Source organism: Orycteropus afer, unplaced genomic scaffold, assembly GCF_000298275.1.
Source record: "Orycteropus afer afer isolate SDZICR_OR568_19922 unplaced genomic scaffold, OryAfe1.0 scaffold00061, whole genome shotgun sequence".
NCBI classification, from domain to species: domain Eukaryota; kingdom Metazoa; phylum Chordata; class Mammalia; order Tubulidentata; family Orycteropodidae; genus Orycteropus; species Orycteropus afer.
The window spans coordinates 339861-356880 of NW_006921648.1; the positions used below are offsets into that span (position 1 = coordinate 339861).

The window sequence follows — 17020 nt, forward strand, 5'->3', positions numbered from 1 at the left end:
AACAAGGTGTCATGCGCAGTGGGAAAATGATGGGTGCATTTCCTCCCAGTAGCTGACAACTGCTAAGAGGCTGGGGTCTTCAGAAGATAAGCACAGGACCCTGGGACCTCCTGCATCTTCCCAGCGCCTCTTCAAGGCAAGTTGTGATCCGACTTCCTTGTGCATCCCAGGATGTGGTTCAGATGAGCTGGGTGTCTTAGGTCTTTCCCAACCACTCGTCTAGAGTCTTAGCTGATGCATCTAAGATTGAGACTGAGGATCTTGGGTCTCAACAGCTGGCGTCTTTGGCCTTGACCCTTAAGAACATCTAGTGATGCAGAGGCCAGGGGCTGTCCTTGTTTCCTGTGAGGGTCGTGCTGATACCTTCTTATTTCTATCTTCTAGGCATACAGTACTTGCTCAGGGAGTGCGGAAGACTGGGGACATTTCCTCAGTAGATCAATTCACTGTCCCACATCTCCAGGTTCTTACAGAATCCTGTCCTTTATCACCCCCCTACCATGGCTGCCTCTGTTTTCAGTTTAATAACATCCCCATTGGGATTCCATGACTGAATTCACACTTGTTCTACAAAGAGAAGTCTTAGGATACAAGACCCTGGAAATAAGTGAGGAGGAAGCAGCAGTTGTGGTTGGGTTTTTTATTTCTATAAACAGTCACATGTAGCAGATGCATTTATGGGGAAATATGGCACTTAATTCCTAAAGACCAAAAAGAAAAAAAATTGGCAAAGCTTTCCCGACCGTCAAGAGCTCTGCTCTCACTAAGCTGTCTGGAGGCATCTTGAATAAGGCACAACTGGGCAGCACTGCCACCACCCGGGCCCACCCTTCACCACCAGGATACTGTCCCCGGAGCTCACAGACTGGGCAGCAGGACTTATTGCTGTTATTTTTAATACTAGTTAAGCCATATCATCTAAAGTTTTCGGCTTGTCTGAGATGTGAATTTGTTTTATAGATTATAAATATACAGATACAGTGTATGTATAAAGCAGAATGCCTGCCCTTCCTGATTATTTTTTTGTACCATATTGTAAATTATATTATTTATTCTTTACCAATTTTGGGAATAAAAGGTGTTTTGGTTATTTAATATAATAAAAAGCTGTTAAACTTCTTATGTTTAAATTTCCAGTTTAACTTGTAAATCTGTTTTTATTGTGCATAAATACATACTAATACTTGATCTAATCATTGTTTCTGCCTTTTTTTTTTTAAGTTTGTTTTTTAAGGAGCCCTGGTGGCAATGGTTACGTGCTCAGCTGCTAACCAAAAGGTTGGTGGTTTAAACCCACCAGCCAGCACATGAGAAAGATGAGGCAGCCTGCTTCTGTAAAGATGATAGCCTTGGAAATTCTATTGGGCAATTCTACTCTGTCTTACATGGTCACTATGAGTCAACCCCATAGCAGTGGGGTTTTTGCATTTATAAAGCAGCCAGAGCAGAACTGTCACCATCTGGTGAGCACTCAGAGGAGGAGGTGGGTCACCCACTTCCAGGGTCTTTTCACATCAAAAACCTGCTTAGTTTTGTTTGTTGGCTAGTAGATCCAGTTAGGACAAGGACAGCCCAGGGAACTTGTCCAGCTGCCGTGTCTAGTTCTTGTGTGTGCTCCTCCTGGCGGAGTCTCTGAGGCGCCCTCCTACCCCACGACCCTGTCCTGCACCCCACAGCCCTGGGTGCTGAGGGCAGGGCAGCTTCGTGAACAAATACATGTCAAACTCAGATCTTTCCATTGGTGGAGTGCGCAGACGCCGTCCCCGACTTGTACAAAGCAAACTTTTGCTGACGGGCCGGAAAGCCACATTCCTCTCGGAATCAAACACAGGTGACCAAGGGTTCGGTGACCTCTGGTGGCCAGCTGCTCCGGGCAGTGTTGGATTCCCCAGTAAACACGGTAAGCACGGCTTCCTGAGCTTTTCCACGGATCTGCAGTGAGCACTTTCCCATTTCTTCACAGCAAAGATCCCACTCCTGGGGGCGGCTGGCACGTGCCTCTCTCCCGACCCCACAGCATCTCCCCGCAGGGTCAACGGCTCGTTTCAAATTGACGATCCCTGACAGGGACGGTGGACCCAGTCAGCGAGGAAAGCGCGGGCTTGCCCGTGCTTACCAACCCGTAGTGAGCAGTTCCACGTTGGCAATCACAAGTCAGGCTTCCCTTGCTGACTGGGGGTGCACCTCCCCTGGCTCGGGGGGTCACAACAAACGGCACACGAGGGCCCGGCGCCTCAGAACTTCGAGTTTTGTCCGGTCCTCACTCCCCGGTCCCCTCGCCCGCACCGCGGCCGCCGCCGGCGCGCTGGCCACGGGGATCTATCCGCCCGGTACCTTCGGAGACGGCGCCCCGCCCGGGATCCGGTTCTAGCCGGCGGCCTTGCGCCCTGTGGGGACGCGCCCACGGGTGACACGGCTGGCTCCAGCACCCAGGCCCGGGGCGCCTGCTCCTCGCCCGCGCAGGGTCCTGGAAGTCGCGCTGAGCCCCCAGAGTCCCGCTCTGGCCAGCGCCCAGCCGCCGAGTCCACCTCAGCGCAGCACTCGAGGGACACCGCCCCACTGGCTCGGTGGCCAATGCCGGAGCCCGCTGCCGTGAGCGACGCCTACTCCCACCAATCGGCTCAGAGAGCGGCGCGGACCTCTTCAGGCCGCCCTCCCGTTGGCAGCGGGCGGCGGCGGAGGGGGCCGGGTTCAGGGGCCGCGATAGGCTGAGAGCTCTGATTGGCGCAACTGACGTCCAATGGGCACTGGCGGGCAGCCGCGGATACCTGCGCGGGGCCGGGCGGGAAGCGCAGCGCGGCAGGCTGAGGGAGGTGCCGGGCGGCGGGCGACATGTTCCAGGGGCCCGAGAGCGAAGGCAGCCGGGCCGGTTCCAGGTGCGCCGGAAGGGCGGGCGCGGGGACGCAGTGGCGGAGCGAGTGGGCTCGGGGCTCCGCGGGCCGGGTTCAGGGGCTCCGGCCGTTCGGGACTCGGGGCGCCCGGCTGTGGGCCCGTCGGGTGGGCGCGGCGACGCTGGACTCCGTGAGGAACAGGAGGCGCCCGAGGCCGGCGCCGCGCACTCCCCGGACGCAGCGGCCTCACCTGGCGCCTCCCGGGGTGGAAGCCTCCGAGCGGCCGGGCGAATGACCCTTGGGGCGCTGGGGCCGACGGCCTCTCGGGAGCGCCGCGTAGTGTCCATGGAACTCGCACACTCGCTTGATGGGCGACACGTGCAGCGCGGGCCTCGCCGAGAGCCCACGGCCTTTTCTCTAGTTGACGTTGTTTGAGGGTGTTTTCCATGGAGGTCGGCACCGCAGCTTAGGCCCTCGCCCAGCTGTTGAGGGACGTTGATTCCCGGTGGGTACGCGTTGCCTGACCCCCTCTCGGCGGTTCCGTCTCCGTTCGTCGTCCCCCTGCCCCCTCACCTTCTCGGCTTTGTTTTGAAGCCACTGTGGACCCTGAGTCTCCTCAAGATGATGTTTTTAAAGGAGCTCGTTTCTCACGGGTGATATTCTGTATTTTGTGAGCCAACTCTTCATTAGCTCCAAGGTGACCTCGGGCACCTCCGTTCACGGTCTTGGAGGAGCCCTCCAGACTCACCCGACCGAGTGGGTCAGGTTTTGGTTAACAATTTGAGGTGTGTTGCCCGTTTTGCTCCCATTCTGTGGGGTTCCATCTGCTGTATGCACATTTGACGTTTGTTTTTTGCATGTTAAGCCAAAGTGAACCCTAAAGTTCAGCGCCGGCTTTTCCTGCACACTCACCATCTGGCTCTTGGGACGGCGCTGATGGTGCCAGGTGGCTTGGGGACAATGCCGGTGTGTGTGATGGGAGGGCTGTAGGGGATGTAGGGGCAGCATGGTCTTAGGGCTGAGGGAGCCACTGCACTAACCCTCAGTGCGAAGAGTCCGCCAGGCAGCAGAAGGCATTGGGTGCTGTTTCGGACCTTATCTGGGAAGAAGACAGCACCAGAAGTGTCCTAGAAGACCAGCTCCCTGTAGTCTTCACAGCCTGAGCAGAAGGAGGAAACACCCAATCCAATTGCCCTTGATAAGAGCTGATACTGGAAGCAGATCTCCTGACTTGGGTGCCACGCCCAGGAGCACACCTTTTATTTGTTGTTATTGTTGTTATTTGCACTCATAGCGACCCCTCCATGGGTTTCCGAGGCAGTATCACTACGGAAGTAGGAATGCCCAACCTTCCTTCCAAGGAGTGGCGACCCCTCCTTGGGTTTCCGAGGCAGTATCACTACGGAAGTAGGAATGCCCAACCTTCCTTCCAAGGAGTGGCTGGTGGGTTTGAACCGCCAGCCTTCTGGTTAGCAGTCAAATGCCTTAGGCACTATGCTACCAGAGCTCCTACCTTTTATTTAGTTTACTTTAATTAATTAAAGTAAACCTTTTATTTAGTTTACTTTAATTTTTGAAGAGCTTCCAAAAGAAACTCCTATGGGTGACGCTGACAGTTAAGCACTCAACTACTGACCGAAAGGTTGGCGATTCGAACCCACTCACAGGCACCTTGGAAGAAAGTTATGGCTGTTTGCTTCCGAATGGTCACAGCCTTGAAAACCCTGTGGAGCAGTTCTGCTCTGCACACATGGGGATTGACTTGACAGCAGCTGATTTGGATTTTTTGGTGTGGGCCTTTTGGGTATCAGAAATCACATAGTTAGAGTTGACAGAGACAACAGGAAGCGCTTTCATGAGACTTCAGGAGCCAGCTTGCGTTGTAAGTTGTGGGTCTTCTTGGGGTGGTGCGTAAGAGCCTTCTTTATTGTGAGCTGCGTCTGTGACACAGCCTCCCCAAGAAAGCAGAGGGCATGTGTATGCAGTGAAAATCTTTAAGGTGAAGAATTGCTAAACACCCTTTAAACTTCAGAGAGTTGGGTCAACATTCAGTAATAGTCCTAACCAGATAATTAGTCGTTAATCACAGAATGATGACTGTTTGTCACATCTGGGTCTATGTGTGTATGAGGCCAGGAGGTAGTTTATCCCAGAGAAGTTGGAGTGAGTCTAGTTTCTCAGGCGGCTGGTTTAGGCTGCAGAGAGGAAGCCTTCCGAAGTTGGGGTTCCAAAACAGATGCGCGAGGGGCCACTTCCACAAAGTCCAGTCCCTGGGTGCTGGTAAATGCTGGTGGGGTTAATGAATACACTCCCTGAGTGACGTTAATGTGACTTTCAGAGTGATAGAAGTTACCTGTCAAGTTGGCTCTCTAACAGTTGACACATCTCTGGGGAATTTGATTTTGGAGAGGCCATTATGAAAGGGTGACAAGTCGTCCCGTGAGGATGTTAAAGGAGGAAGACCGGTCTTCTTTGGATGTTTAGATACAATCTGAGTCTCTGTTTGGGATCAGTTAGAGGAATTGCAGAGCCTGTCTTGTAAGAGTCACTTTTATTTTGCTCTGAGGTGAGCTGACTGGTGGCTGTGAGGTGACCCAGCCCAGGTTGTCTCTTCAGACCCCACACATCTGGAGACTTTTCAAGCCATCTTTCATATTCTGGTTCAGGGACTATCCTGTATTGAACAGATTTTGAGCTGTGAAGGCATGACGCTTTAACCATCCTTAACCTAAGCCTTGTTTTAAGCTGTGTGTACAGGTGTACCTCAGAAACAGTGCAGGTTTGGTTCCCAAATTGTTTGGTTTCTCAGAGAGTTGGGTTGACGCTGTACTGTAGTCTCTGAAGCTTACAAGATCATGAAAAAGTTTGAAGTGTTGTGAGAATGACCAAAATGTGACACACAGACAGGAGTGGGCACGTGCTGTTGGAAAAATGACACCAGTAGACTTGCTTGACGCAGGGGTGCCACTAAGAAACGCATCTGTGAAGCACAATAAAACGAGATGTGCCTGTGTTTGTAAAGAATTTAATGTAAGTGTGTTACCTATACTGCACCTCTCCAAGTCTGACCGCTCTCCGAACACTTCTTCGAAATGCAGGGACTGGCTGTTGGAGAGAGAGAGAGAGCATGTACCTGGGTGCCCTCAGGTAAGAGCCTAACTGTCTAGGGCTCTGTCAGTGAGCTCTGTGTCGATTTTTTGTCACATGTCCCATAATTCCTCTGTGTACTTTTGAATATCCAAATATGCTGAAGGAGTACTCCCACAGGAAGAAACAATCAGGGGCCTTCCCACATTGTGAATTCCCATGCAGAATGTCTGAGCTCACTAGTCCTGAACCACTACCACAGTCAGTGCCATGTGGCTGTCACTGCTGGGAGCCATGTGAGCCTGAAGGGTGGACTGAGCCGTCACTGTGGGTTCTGTTTTTACTGAACTGGCTGTTTAACTGTCAGTCCCCCTCAGTCAAGATCCTGATGTGGAGCCTGTGCCACCGCATGGCGCTCTGAGGCCACCTCCTGGCCTTTGTGCTGGAGGTGGCAGCTGCCCTTCCAAGGAGGCTTGACACTATGTACAATAGCCTCTCTCTGGCACCATTGACCTTTCCCACACTCTCTTTCAAAGTAAACGAAACTCAGGGAAGTATGTTGTGTTGGTATGTGCCGTGAGTCGAGTCGGACTCCACTCATAGCGACCCCTCCCTCCTTGGATTTCATAGTGGCTAAGGCACTTGACTGCTAACCAGAAGGCTGGTGGTTCAAACCCACCAGCCACTCCTCAGAAGGAAGGTTGGGCAATCCTACTTCCGTAGTGATACTGCCTCAGAAACCCAAGGAGGGGTCGCTATGAGTCAGGGCTGACTCAACGGCACATAACAACAAAACAACAACACAACAACATCACTACGGAAGTAGTTTGCCCCATCTTCCTTCTGATTAGCAGTCAAGTGCCTTAGGCACTACGCTACCAGAGCTTCCCCGAGGTATGTAGAATAATAAACCCGTAGACTTTAACCACCCAGGTTAACATTTGATTGTAACTATCGCTTCCCTGGTGTACCTCATGGTGCCCTTTCCATGTGAGGAGCACAGGCTCACTGTGGACCTCACGTCCTCTGGGACATTCCAGGGACAGGATGCTCAGTGCTTCTGTCACGTCACATGGGACTTGCCCACTTTGCCTCTCTGTCCACAGGCTTGGGCACCAGCTTGCTAGGGGCAAGGGCTTGGTGAGTGTTTGAGCTGAACTGAACAAGAATGTGAGGAGAGGCGGAAAGAGACATGGGAGGCTCTGAGAGTGTAGTGAGTATGGGGGTCAGGGAAGCATCTTGGACACCTTTGAATTAAGACAAGCCTCCTTAAATCTGATCTGACAGTCAGTGTGGGACAGTCAGGGGCTGAAGGAAGAGCCAGATTTCAGTGAAATCAGTAAAAGTGCACTCAGGCTCGCATGGGGTTTGAGGTAAACTCAGTTCAGTTTCTGTCCCCTTTCTTTTGGAAGCGATGGCTGTGGAGACCCAGGCATATTAGCTATGCTGCAGCTGGCCAAGAACAATATGGAGATGGCATTACCCCGAGACTCCATGGTTTACAGATGGGCACGGGGTTACATGCCTCACTGTACCCATCAAACAGTGCCTGACCTGAGAGAAACCTCAGGTCTAATTGTGTCTTTTTTTAATCTTTTTTTTTTTTTTCTCAAATGGAAGTCATTTTTCATTTTCCTCCATCAAATCCTGCCTTAGGAAGTGCTGACTGCTGAGCAGGCAGGCTCAGCATGTCTACTCTCCCTGCCCCGCAAGCAGACGGGGTCTGGGCACCAAATCACAGGTCCCGGGCCTGCCTCTTGCCGCACTTGGCGGCGACAGCACTGAGTGCCGGCTCGGCTGCCTTTGTCTGGCTGTGGCTGGCACCTTGCCCGCCCTCTGTGAAATACACCCCGCAGTCCTGCTTCACACCCCAGAGTGCCATTCACTTCATCACAGCACCAGGAACGGCCAGCTCCCTGTCAGGCGCTTTTGTTTCCTGTAATGGAGGAAACAGAAAACATTTTCGATATTCCTTTGTTTTGTGGGGCTCTGTAATCTCCCAAGTATCTCCCTCCGGGGGGGATTACAGGTCATCCTATTGTTGAGGACCTACTGGAACAATGTGGGCCACTCACTGGTTAAACTAGATTAACTCACTGGTTAAAACTAGAGCCCAAGCACGTCTAAAATGCGTTTACAAATCTTTCCAGATGTTCTGGAAAGCTGCGTGTGGATTTAGGATGCAGCCACTCTGCTGAAGATGTTCCGGGGGAGGCAGGGCCGAGCTTTGTGGCAATTCCTTACTCGCTGCAGTGAAAGTGGTTTGGTGACTCATCACTTTGAAAGTAGCTCCATCTCTTCTTCTGGGAATGTCCACTGTAACACTCCCAAATAGTGCCCAGCAGTTTCCCAAAGAGCAGCCTTCAGGGGCCCGTGGCTGTTTGTCAGGGGGCTGAGGATCCCACATCTCCTGAGGGGTGTTGAAGGTGAGTTGTATCTATGGGATGCCAGTGTGTGTGGGGACGACTCAGCCCATTTGTATTGAAGTAAAATAATCAGTGTCGCTAGTACATGCCTCTTCTGATTCCTCATTGATTACACCAGAGGGCCAGAGCGATGACTCTAGATTCCAGGGCTCATGGTGACTTATGTTGGTGGCATGTCCCCTGCTCTAGGCCAGTGCTGTCCAGAAGATGTGTGAACCCTCCTGTGGAATGTTCCATTTCCTAATTGTTGTTGTTACGTGCCGTCGAGTAGGACCTGACTCATAGCGACCCCTCCATGGGTTTCCGAGGCAGTATCACTGTGGAAGTAGATTGCCCCATCTTTCTTCCAAGGAGTGGCTGGTGGGTTTGAACCGCCAGTCTTCTGGTTAGCAGTCAAGTGCTAACCCTAAGGGGTGTTCAAAAAGGTAAAATTACTTTTAATAATTTTATTCAACCTAGTATATGCAAAGTATATTTCCACGTGTGATTCGCATTAAAGATACAACTAAAGGCGTGGTTTTGCATTTTCTTATTTGTGCGAGTTGTTGAAATCGATGTTTATTTTACACTTAGAGTACTTCTCAATCTGAACTGGCCGTGTTTCAAATGTCTCACTGCACTGTAGCCAGTGGCTCCCATGCTAGCCCCTGGGACAGTGGTGGGCTGTCCTCTTGGTCTTTTTCTAGAGACCTGTGGGATGAATTAGAGTCCATGCTCTGGACTCGCACAGCTGGGGTTTGGATCTTGACTCTGCTCCCTCCTGTGTGGCTTCGGGCGCCTCATCTCACCTCTCTATATCTTCAGTTCATTGTTGTCAAATGGAAATCATGATCCTTCCTCCAAGGGTTGCAGTGAGCACCAGGCAAACGTAATGTGTGTGAAGTGCTTAGAACTGTCTTCAGCCCAAACAAAAGTGAGAGATGATATTACCACTACTGAGTGCTAGTTAAAACTGGTATTCAACTTTGCTCAGCGCGGCCATGGACCTGTGCTTACGTGAGGTCACAGGAGTAATTTCAAGATCTGTGAATTCCTAGAAATTTTAATACAGTCAATGTATATAAAGGATACATCTAAAGGGATCTTGAGGGCACTGCAGACCTGCCGTATGGCCGTCTGTCAGCCACTCGTGCCAGCAGCAGGCACCTGGCGGATGCGTTTCCCACAGACAGTGGGAGAGTGTCGCCCAGGTCTGCAGTGGCCTTGCACAGTGGCCAGCATTCCAGCGCCCTCAGTAACTCTGTTTCCTTTCTGCACGCAGGGCCATGAACTCCCTGGGAGGAGACTCGGGCAGCCTTTCTGGCACTTCAGAAGAAGCTGCCTCCTCTAGCAGGCCTAACAGGATGGCATCTAATATCTTTGGACCAAGCGAAGAGCCACAGAACATACCCAAGAGGACAAACCCCCCAGGTGGGTGAGGGTCTTTGTAAACTCCTGTCCTGGGGCCCTGCCTCTCATCTTTGCTGCCACACCGTGGAGGAGAATCTCCCCTCGACCTCTCATCTATCAGCTGGGGCAGGCTCACCTTTGTCATCCGAGTATTTCTAGAATTGAAGAAAGGTCCGAGCCCGGTTCTTGTTTGCTCTGTGAAGGTGCTGTGTGCATTCTTGGATTCTCCTGCATCTGTTCAGCAGGTGCTGGGGACACAGAGTTGGAGAAGGGGGCTCTCTGCTGAGGGAGGGGTTCGCCTCTATGCCCTGGACCCCTGGAGGATGCATGGGTGAGGGGCCTGAAATCACGTGCAGTTTGTTGCGTGTGTGGATACTTTCTTAGGCAGAATATTTTTTTACTGAATTGTCAATGCACTGAAATGCTGAAAAGATACCTCAGGCCAGCACAGTCTGCCTTTGCACCGACCTGCCATCTCACGGTCAGGGTGGAAGGCCTCTGGGGAATGTTTCTCGGGCTGCTGGAGTATCATTTGAGAGTTGTGGAGGGCTGGTTAGCTGAGTACTTTCCTGATGTGTCCAGGAGAGGAAAGCAAGGCTTGTTCCTTCCCTGAAGACTTGAGGGGCAGGTACAGGAGCTCGTGTGTCACAGAGGTGATGAGGGGCAGCAGGACCAGTGCCGAGTGCACATCCTTGACCAGCCGAGGGGACCAGGAACAGTGAGTGCTGGGGCTACTTTTGTTTGGGAGGGGGCTTGCTTCCTAGTGTAGGTCAGTGCAGAAGCAGGTACTTCTTCCTAAGCATCCCACCTTGGAATCTGAACTGACCTTCTCTCTCTGTGGCCCATTTCACAAGTGTGGGGCCCATGCCAGCCGGCCCTGCCCATGCTTTGTATGTGTGGCCTGCAAGCTAGAGTCAGATCTGCAGCCCTCCAGCAGCCCTGCCTAAGCAGGCCTGGCCTGGAGCTGTCTCTGTGGTGTGTCAGGTTGGCTGCAGGGTTGAGCAGCCTGGGGGTGGTGCAGTGGGAAGCCCAGCCCTGGACCAGAGAGTTCAGAAGCCTCCTCCTCTGTGTGTGGTCACAGATGGAGTGACAGCCGTCAGAGACCCTGTGCCGAGTTGCTGCTTCTCACAGCTCTCTTGTTGTCAGTTTTATTTCCCATTTCATGGAGCCTGTGAAGAATGGCCCAGGGATGGGGGCAAGGAGATGGGATCAGACAGTAGTGTGTGCAGCCACCTCTCTGCTCGTGTCCGACTTGTTGTGAGGTGCTGTCGAGCTGGCTCCGACTCACGGCAACCCCGTGTACAACAGAGTGGAACGCTGCCCGGTCCTGCGCCAGCCTGACAGTCCTTGCTGTACCTGAGCCCGTTGTTGTAGACACTGTGTCAGTCCATTCCACTGAAGGCCTTTCCCTTTTTCTCTGACCCTCCACTTTACCAAGCGTGATGTCCTTCCCCAGAGAACGGTCCCTTCTGACAACATGACCAAAGTAGGTAAGGTGAAGTTTGGCCATTCTTGCTTCCAAGGAGCATTCTGGCTACACTTCTTCCAGGGCAGATTTGTTAGTTCTTCTGGCAGTTTGTGGTGCTTTTAGCATTCTTTGCCAGCACCACAACTCAAAAGCATCGATTCTTCTTCAGTCTTCTTTATTCATTGTCTAGCTTTCCTGTGCACATTAGGAGATTGAAAACACCATGGCTTGGGTTACGCACACCTTAGTCTTCAAAGAGATATCTTTGCTCCTCATCACTTTAAAGAAGTCTTTTGCAACAGATTTGCCCAGTGCAATACGTCATCTGTTGTCTTGACTGCTGCTTCCATTGGTGTTGACTGTGGAACCAAGTAGTATGAAGTCTTTGACAACTTCAATCTTTTCTGCATTAAGTGATGTGCTTATTGGTCCTGTTTTGAGGATTTTCGTTTTATGTTGAGTTGTAATCCATATTGCAGATTGTAGTCTTTAATCTTCATCAAGAAGTGTTTCAAGTCTAGGCCTTAGTCATCAGCTTTAACAAGTTCAACCACAGACACCCAACAAGATGTTGACTGCCTACAATTTGCTGACACTTCTGGTTGTTGGAGCTTCCAGCCAGAGTGAGATAAAAGGATGACTAAGAGATATTTTCTTCCAGACTACAGGTCTACCTTGACTGGGCATGTTCTTTTTTTTTTTTTTATTAGGATTTGGGTGAAGATTTACAGAGTAAATTCACTTTTCATACAGCAGTTCACATATACTTTGTCTCATGTCATTGACCAAAATTTACAATGCAGCAGCTCCCCTCCCACTTCCTCCCCATAGTTACCTCCTCCCAGTGTCCATCCCTTCATACTCTTCTGCACCCTGAGCTATCTCCCTGTGCATAAGCAGCCCTTCCTTCTGACTGGGCATGTTCTTAAATTCACAGCTCTGTCTAAGCGACCAGAACCTGTCGCAGTCTTTGTTCCTTCTCTACTGAAGCACGTTGCATGGGTTTGATGGAGAAAGAGTAAAGAGTCTAGGTTAAGGGACGTTCTGGAGGGAACATATGTGTTTTGTGCCATTTCACGGGTTGAGGCCAACATAGGCCCAGCTCTGTTCTAGAAGGGAAAGCTTTAGCAGGCCAGGTACAGGGATCAGGCTTGCCTGCCACCCACCCACCAGCCACTTTACTTGTCAGCCTGGAGCACAGGCCCTTGGAATGCAGGAGCAGGGGAGCAGAAGAAGGGCTGGGGGGGGGTGTCTGGTACCTCATTGTGCCCCCAGAGGAGCAGATGTGTAGGAGAAGGGATGGCAGTGTCTGGTCACTCATTATGCCCCCAGCAGGGGAGTAGGAGAAGGGCTGGGGGCATATGGTTGCTCAGTGTGCCCCAAAGGAGCAGGAGAAGGGCTGGGGGGTGTCTGTTCTCTCAGTGTGCCCCAAAGGAGCAGGGGAGCAGGAGAAGGGCTGGGGCGTCTGGTCGCTCAGTGTGCGCCCCCAGAGCAGGGGAGCATAGAGGGATAGGGTGTCTGATCTCTCACCCGCTCTGATCGCTTCTGCAGGTGGGAAAGGAAGCGGCATCTTTGAAGAGTCAACGCCCGTGCAGACCCGGCAGCGTCTGAACCCACCTGGTGGGAAGACCAGCGACATTTTCGGGTCCCCGGTCACTTCTGCTTCACCCGTGGCTCACCCGAACAAGCCCAAGGTATGGCCTGTGTGCAGATAGCAGAGGCAGAAGGAAAGCACAGGGTGAGCCTGGTGCCTCTGATAAGGCCCAGGCAGCTGTGGCGTGTCATCGGGAGCAGGCAAGACAGGGACACTGGTGCTGCTGTTAGTCACCACATGTCAGTTCCCCCATAGTCTTGGGGTGACTGGAGCCGGGAGGGTTGGTCCCCAGGCACATGGATGGAGTGAGTGCCCTCACGGGAAGGTCACTGCTCTTCTCTGTGTTACTCAGGGTAGTGACGAGAACACGGGTAGGACATGCACACAGCAGAGGGCCGTCCCCAGGATATGTCACCATTCTTGTTGCATTTCAGAAAGGAACGGTGGTGGCTCTGGGTGGGCACGCTGACCCGTGGCCTGTGCCTCGGCACCAGGCATACGGCTAGCGTCTTCCCCTTACTTGCATGGTGCTTGCCTGGCTCAGCGGTGACTGGAAGCAAGGAACTTCCAGGGCACAGTGCCCTTGTGTTGGCCTGTTGGGTACCAGTCACGTCTCCATGTGCTCCCTGGGAGTGGGCCCAGTTATTTCCAGGAAGTACTTGGAGTTGATCCCAGGTGGCTTCCCTTCACCTCGTGTCGTCACTGACTAGCCTAGGCCTCCGCCCCCATTGTCCTCTCATGGGAGCTGGCCTTGGGTGGTGGAGTGGGCAGGGCAGAGCTGGCAGGACTCAGCAGAAGAGATGGGCCCTAAGGGAGGGGGCGGGGAGGTGTACGAGAAGGAGGGATGGAAGATGGGCACGTTGCTGGCTGGAACAGAGGCTCGATCAGGGCCATGCCAGCTCCCCCCTTAAACAGTGCTCTATTGCTCTAAGGAGGGCAGGGCTTCTCGGATTTACTTAAGCTGGGACTCAACGGTGATTGAACTTAGTGACCGTCACCAGGCCTCTGAGTCCACTCCTTAGCTTCCCAGCCTTTACGGTCAAAGACTCTGTGTCACTGTTCTGTGCTCAGAATAGCACGTTCTTGCCTGTCTCTGGAGGTGCTGGTGCCTGGGCATCTCTGTACCTCTGTCCACTCACATCTCAGCCATCAGCCCACGTCAGGACCACCATGGAAACAGAGCTGAGTGAGACCGGTGGACGGCAGGGTGTCAGCATGTCCCCCTGCGAGATCGCACAGCAGCAGCAGCAGCATTTCTGCCTGCAGATCAGAGCCCACAGGGCAGGCTGGGCCTGCTGGTTGGTGCTGGACCGATACGTGAGCCGTCTCAAGGAGAGTTGTGTCTTCTGAGAAAGCATCTTGGGGCCCTGGCTCCAGGCTGAACCTCCCTGGACTGGAAATGCCCTGAGTTGGCGGCGTGTCAGCACTACAGTCAGAGACGACAAGATCAGCTGACACAGCGGAGACCCTTCCCGCAGTGCTGCCTGTGCTCTGGGGGCGATGCAAGTGTGTGGAGGGTGTGCACTTAGTGGGACTGGGACAGGTTGGGGAGAGGGGAGCACCCTAGAGCTTTGCTGGTCTGTACAATGTAGAGGGCATCTCCAGCCCTTTTGGAGAAGTGCCTGGATTGAGGCCCTGCAACACCAGAGAGCAGGGAGGCCACTAGAGACCTCAGGACTGTGTCAGCACAGTCAGGGACCAACCAAGGAGGCCTCCACAGCCACAGGCAGGACCACTGGGTCCTCACATCAGTATAATCACTCATCGGGCATCTGTGAGACACTTAAAATTCACAGGTTCATAATGATACAGAAAAGAAAACAACCTGAGTTGTCACCTTTGGGGAATACCAAGGGACTAGCTCATCATTGTGAAAAGTGGTAAAGAAAAGGACCAAGTCACAGTGACTGGCTTCCTGTGGTAACTACGCTCAGGATCCCAGTCAGAATCAACAAGGGTGTTTCCTTTCCTGCAAGTCCACAGCAGAGCAGTAACAGTAAGATTTGAATGTCCCCACTTTGCAGACATTGATGAAATAACAGATGGAGACAGTGATCTCAGGGTGGCTGACCTCACAGAGGAGGAACAGCCCAGAGCGAGGGCCTCATGATGGAAGGCTGCAGCACCTCTGAAGCCTGGTCAGACACTTATAGGTACAACAGCACAGTTGGAGTAACACAAAAGCCAAGGCATTGTGCACCAGTAAATAGAATCCTGTAGATTAGGGAGGCTTACAAGACACAGCCGGCAGGGACAGGCAGACCTTGCTTGGAACTTGGTGAAGGCAAACCGACTAAGAGGCAAGAGCAGGGTTGTCCCAGAGATCTGTGTGCTGACGACGCATTTGCTGTGTGAGCAGCTGCAGTTACTGTCCTTACGTTTAACAAACTTTGAGGACATATTTATGGATAGGACATATCTGGACATTTATGGATGAAAAGAAGTAAGAGATCTGCTTCAAAGTGATCCCACGGTGGTGGAGAATAAGGGCCAGTTTAGGGAAGAGTGGCTGAGACAGGAGGGCCGTGCCCTGAGGGCCTTGTAGCTGAACGACAGGTTACTTGGGAGCCCCTGGGGCCACCCTCTGTTGATGGTGAAAAGCATCAGTCATAAAAACACTTCTAGGAGCTAAAGATAAATGCACCCCCTCGAGTCAACAGGGGGCGCCCCGAATCCTGCACTGACCATTTGTTTGCTTATTGCAGGACCACGTTTTGTTACGTGAAGGAGACGATCCGAAGCCGGACCTTCCAGGTGAGGCTTTGTCCTGCCCCTGGGGAAGAGAGCGCACAGTCCTTTGACCCTTCGGGCCCAGAACTGGACTGGCCCACCGTCCCATTATTGCTGGGACTGAGTCTGCATGCAGCCAGGGAAATGGGCTTGGTTGTTTCTAGGAAGCATTTGGAGTTGATCCCAGGTGACTTTTCTTCACCTGGTATCGTTACTGACCAGCCTAGGTCTCCGCCCTCATTGTCTTTTCACAGGAGCTGGCTTTGAGTGGTGGAGGAGGTCAGGGCAGAGCTGGCAGGACTCAGCAAAAGAGACAGGCCCCAAGGGAGGGGGTGGGGAGAAGTGAGAGAAGGAAGGGCTGAGATAGGTGTGTGGCTAGGGAGGTGAAGCTGCCCTGGCGCTGGCTAAAGGTCCGAGTCCGAGCCTCAGCCTGGCCCACTGAGCAGCCATGGCTCCCATTCTTGCTGTTCCCTTAGCAGATGGCCAGGCCACATGGGAGTCCACACATTCCTCCCTAAAGATGGCTAGTCACAGTATCTGAAAACCCATCCTTCACCTTGCCAGACCCTCCAGTTAGACCAGCTCCCTGTCCTGCTTCGCTCACTCTCAGGACGTCTCCTTATTAGACTTGGAGCAGGAGGGGCAGGGCTGCCATGCAACAAGCAATACAAGGATGTAGTTGGTGCGTGGAGGGGTCAGTTGGGGAGTGAGCGTGGTACCCCACCCCAGGGTCAGCTGGCACAAGGATATAGACAGTACGTGGAAAAGTCATTTGGGGAGTGAGTTGGCATGGTACCCTGCCCCAGGGTCAGCCGGCACAAGGATGTAGTTAGTGCATGGAGGTCTCAGTCGGGGAGTGGGCACGGTAGGTACCCTGCCCCAGGGTCAGCCGGCACAGGTCCAGCATCCAGCTACACATAGCATGTTGTCACACTTTGTCATGTATTCTTGTCACACTTTGAAGCTCAGCTGTACTTTGTTCTCTTCACCTTGTTGGGTGAAAATCTTGTAAGCTGCTCTGTGACAGACAGCTTGATGTCAGGGTCATGGGCAGCCCCTAATAGGTGATGTGCTAATTTGTCCCACAGCTGCAGCGAGCACCCTCTCAAGAGAGGGCCTGAGTGAGAAGGGCAGCACAAGAGACGTGGACCCCACGAAGGGTCCGGAGCCCACGGCCAAGGTTGACAGCCACGAGCCACGGTTGGGGCCACGGCCGCGGTCCCACAACAAAGTCCTGAACCCTCCTGGAGGCAAGTCCAGCATCTCCTTCTACTAAGAGGCCAGTGTTCCCCAGCAGCCACACAGAAGCTCAGAAGGGGGTATCCTATATGTAGTTCCCTTTAGCCTGGAAGAGTGGGGGTGGGAGAGGGTTTGTCACAGGTCTGAAGCTCACAAGAGCAGTGCAGTAAGTGGTGTCCAGGCCAGGAAACGTTTCTTCACGGGGTCACAGCAACTGCCCAGCGTGCGCCCCTTTATGATGCCACACTGTAGGGGT

At 52.8% G+C, this 17020-nt stretch overlaps 1 protein-coding gene across 1 annotated transcript; it reads left to right on the forward strand.

Annotated features, from left to right (window-relative positions):
• The first annotated feature begins 2832 nt into the window (after positions 1–2832).
• JPT2 (Jupiter microtubule associated homolog 2) lies at positions 2833–16801 on the forward strand. The gene is made up of 5 exons (XM_007939512.1): positions 2833–2876; positions 9606–9754; positions 12753–12895; positions 15501–15549; positions 16614–16801. Exons 1-5 carry the CDS (start codon positions 2833–2835, stop codon positions 16799–16801), a joined length of 573 nt encoding a protein of 190 aa, XP_007937703.1.
• The last annotated feature ends 219 nt before the right edge of the window (positions 16802–17020 follow it).

Excerpts from the sequence above, each read along its gene's own strand:
- JPT2 (XM_007939512.1), top strand. The coding sequence starts at position 2,833 with ATGTTCCAGGGGCCCGAGAGCGAAGGCAGCCGGGCCGGTTCCAG. Across the intron at positions 9,755-12,752 it reads CAAGAGGACAAACCCCCCAG|GTGGGAAAGGAAGCGGCATC; the intron begins GTGGGTGAGGGT and ends TCGCTTCTGCAG. Across the intron at positions 15,550-16,613 it reads TCCGAAGCCGGACCTTCCAG|CTGCAGCGAGCACCCTCTCA; the intron begins GTGAGGCTTTGT and ends TTTGTCCCACAG.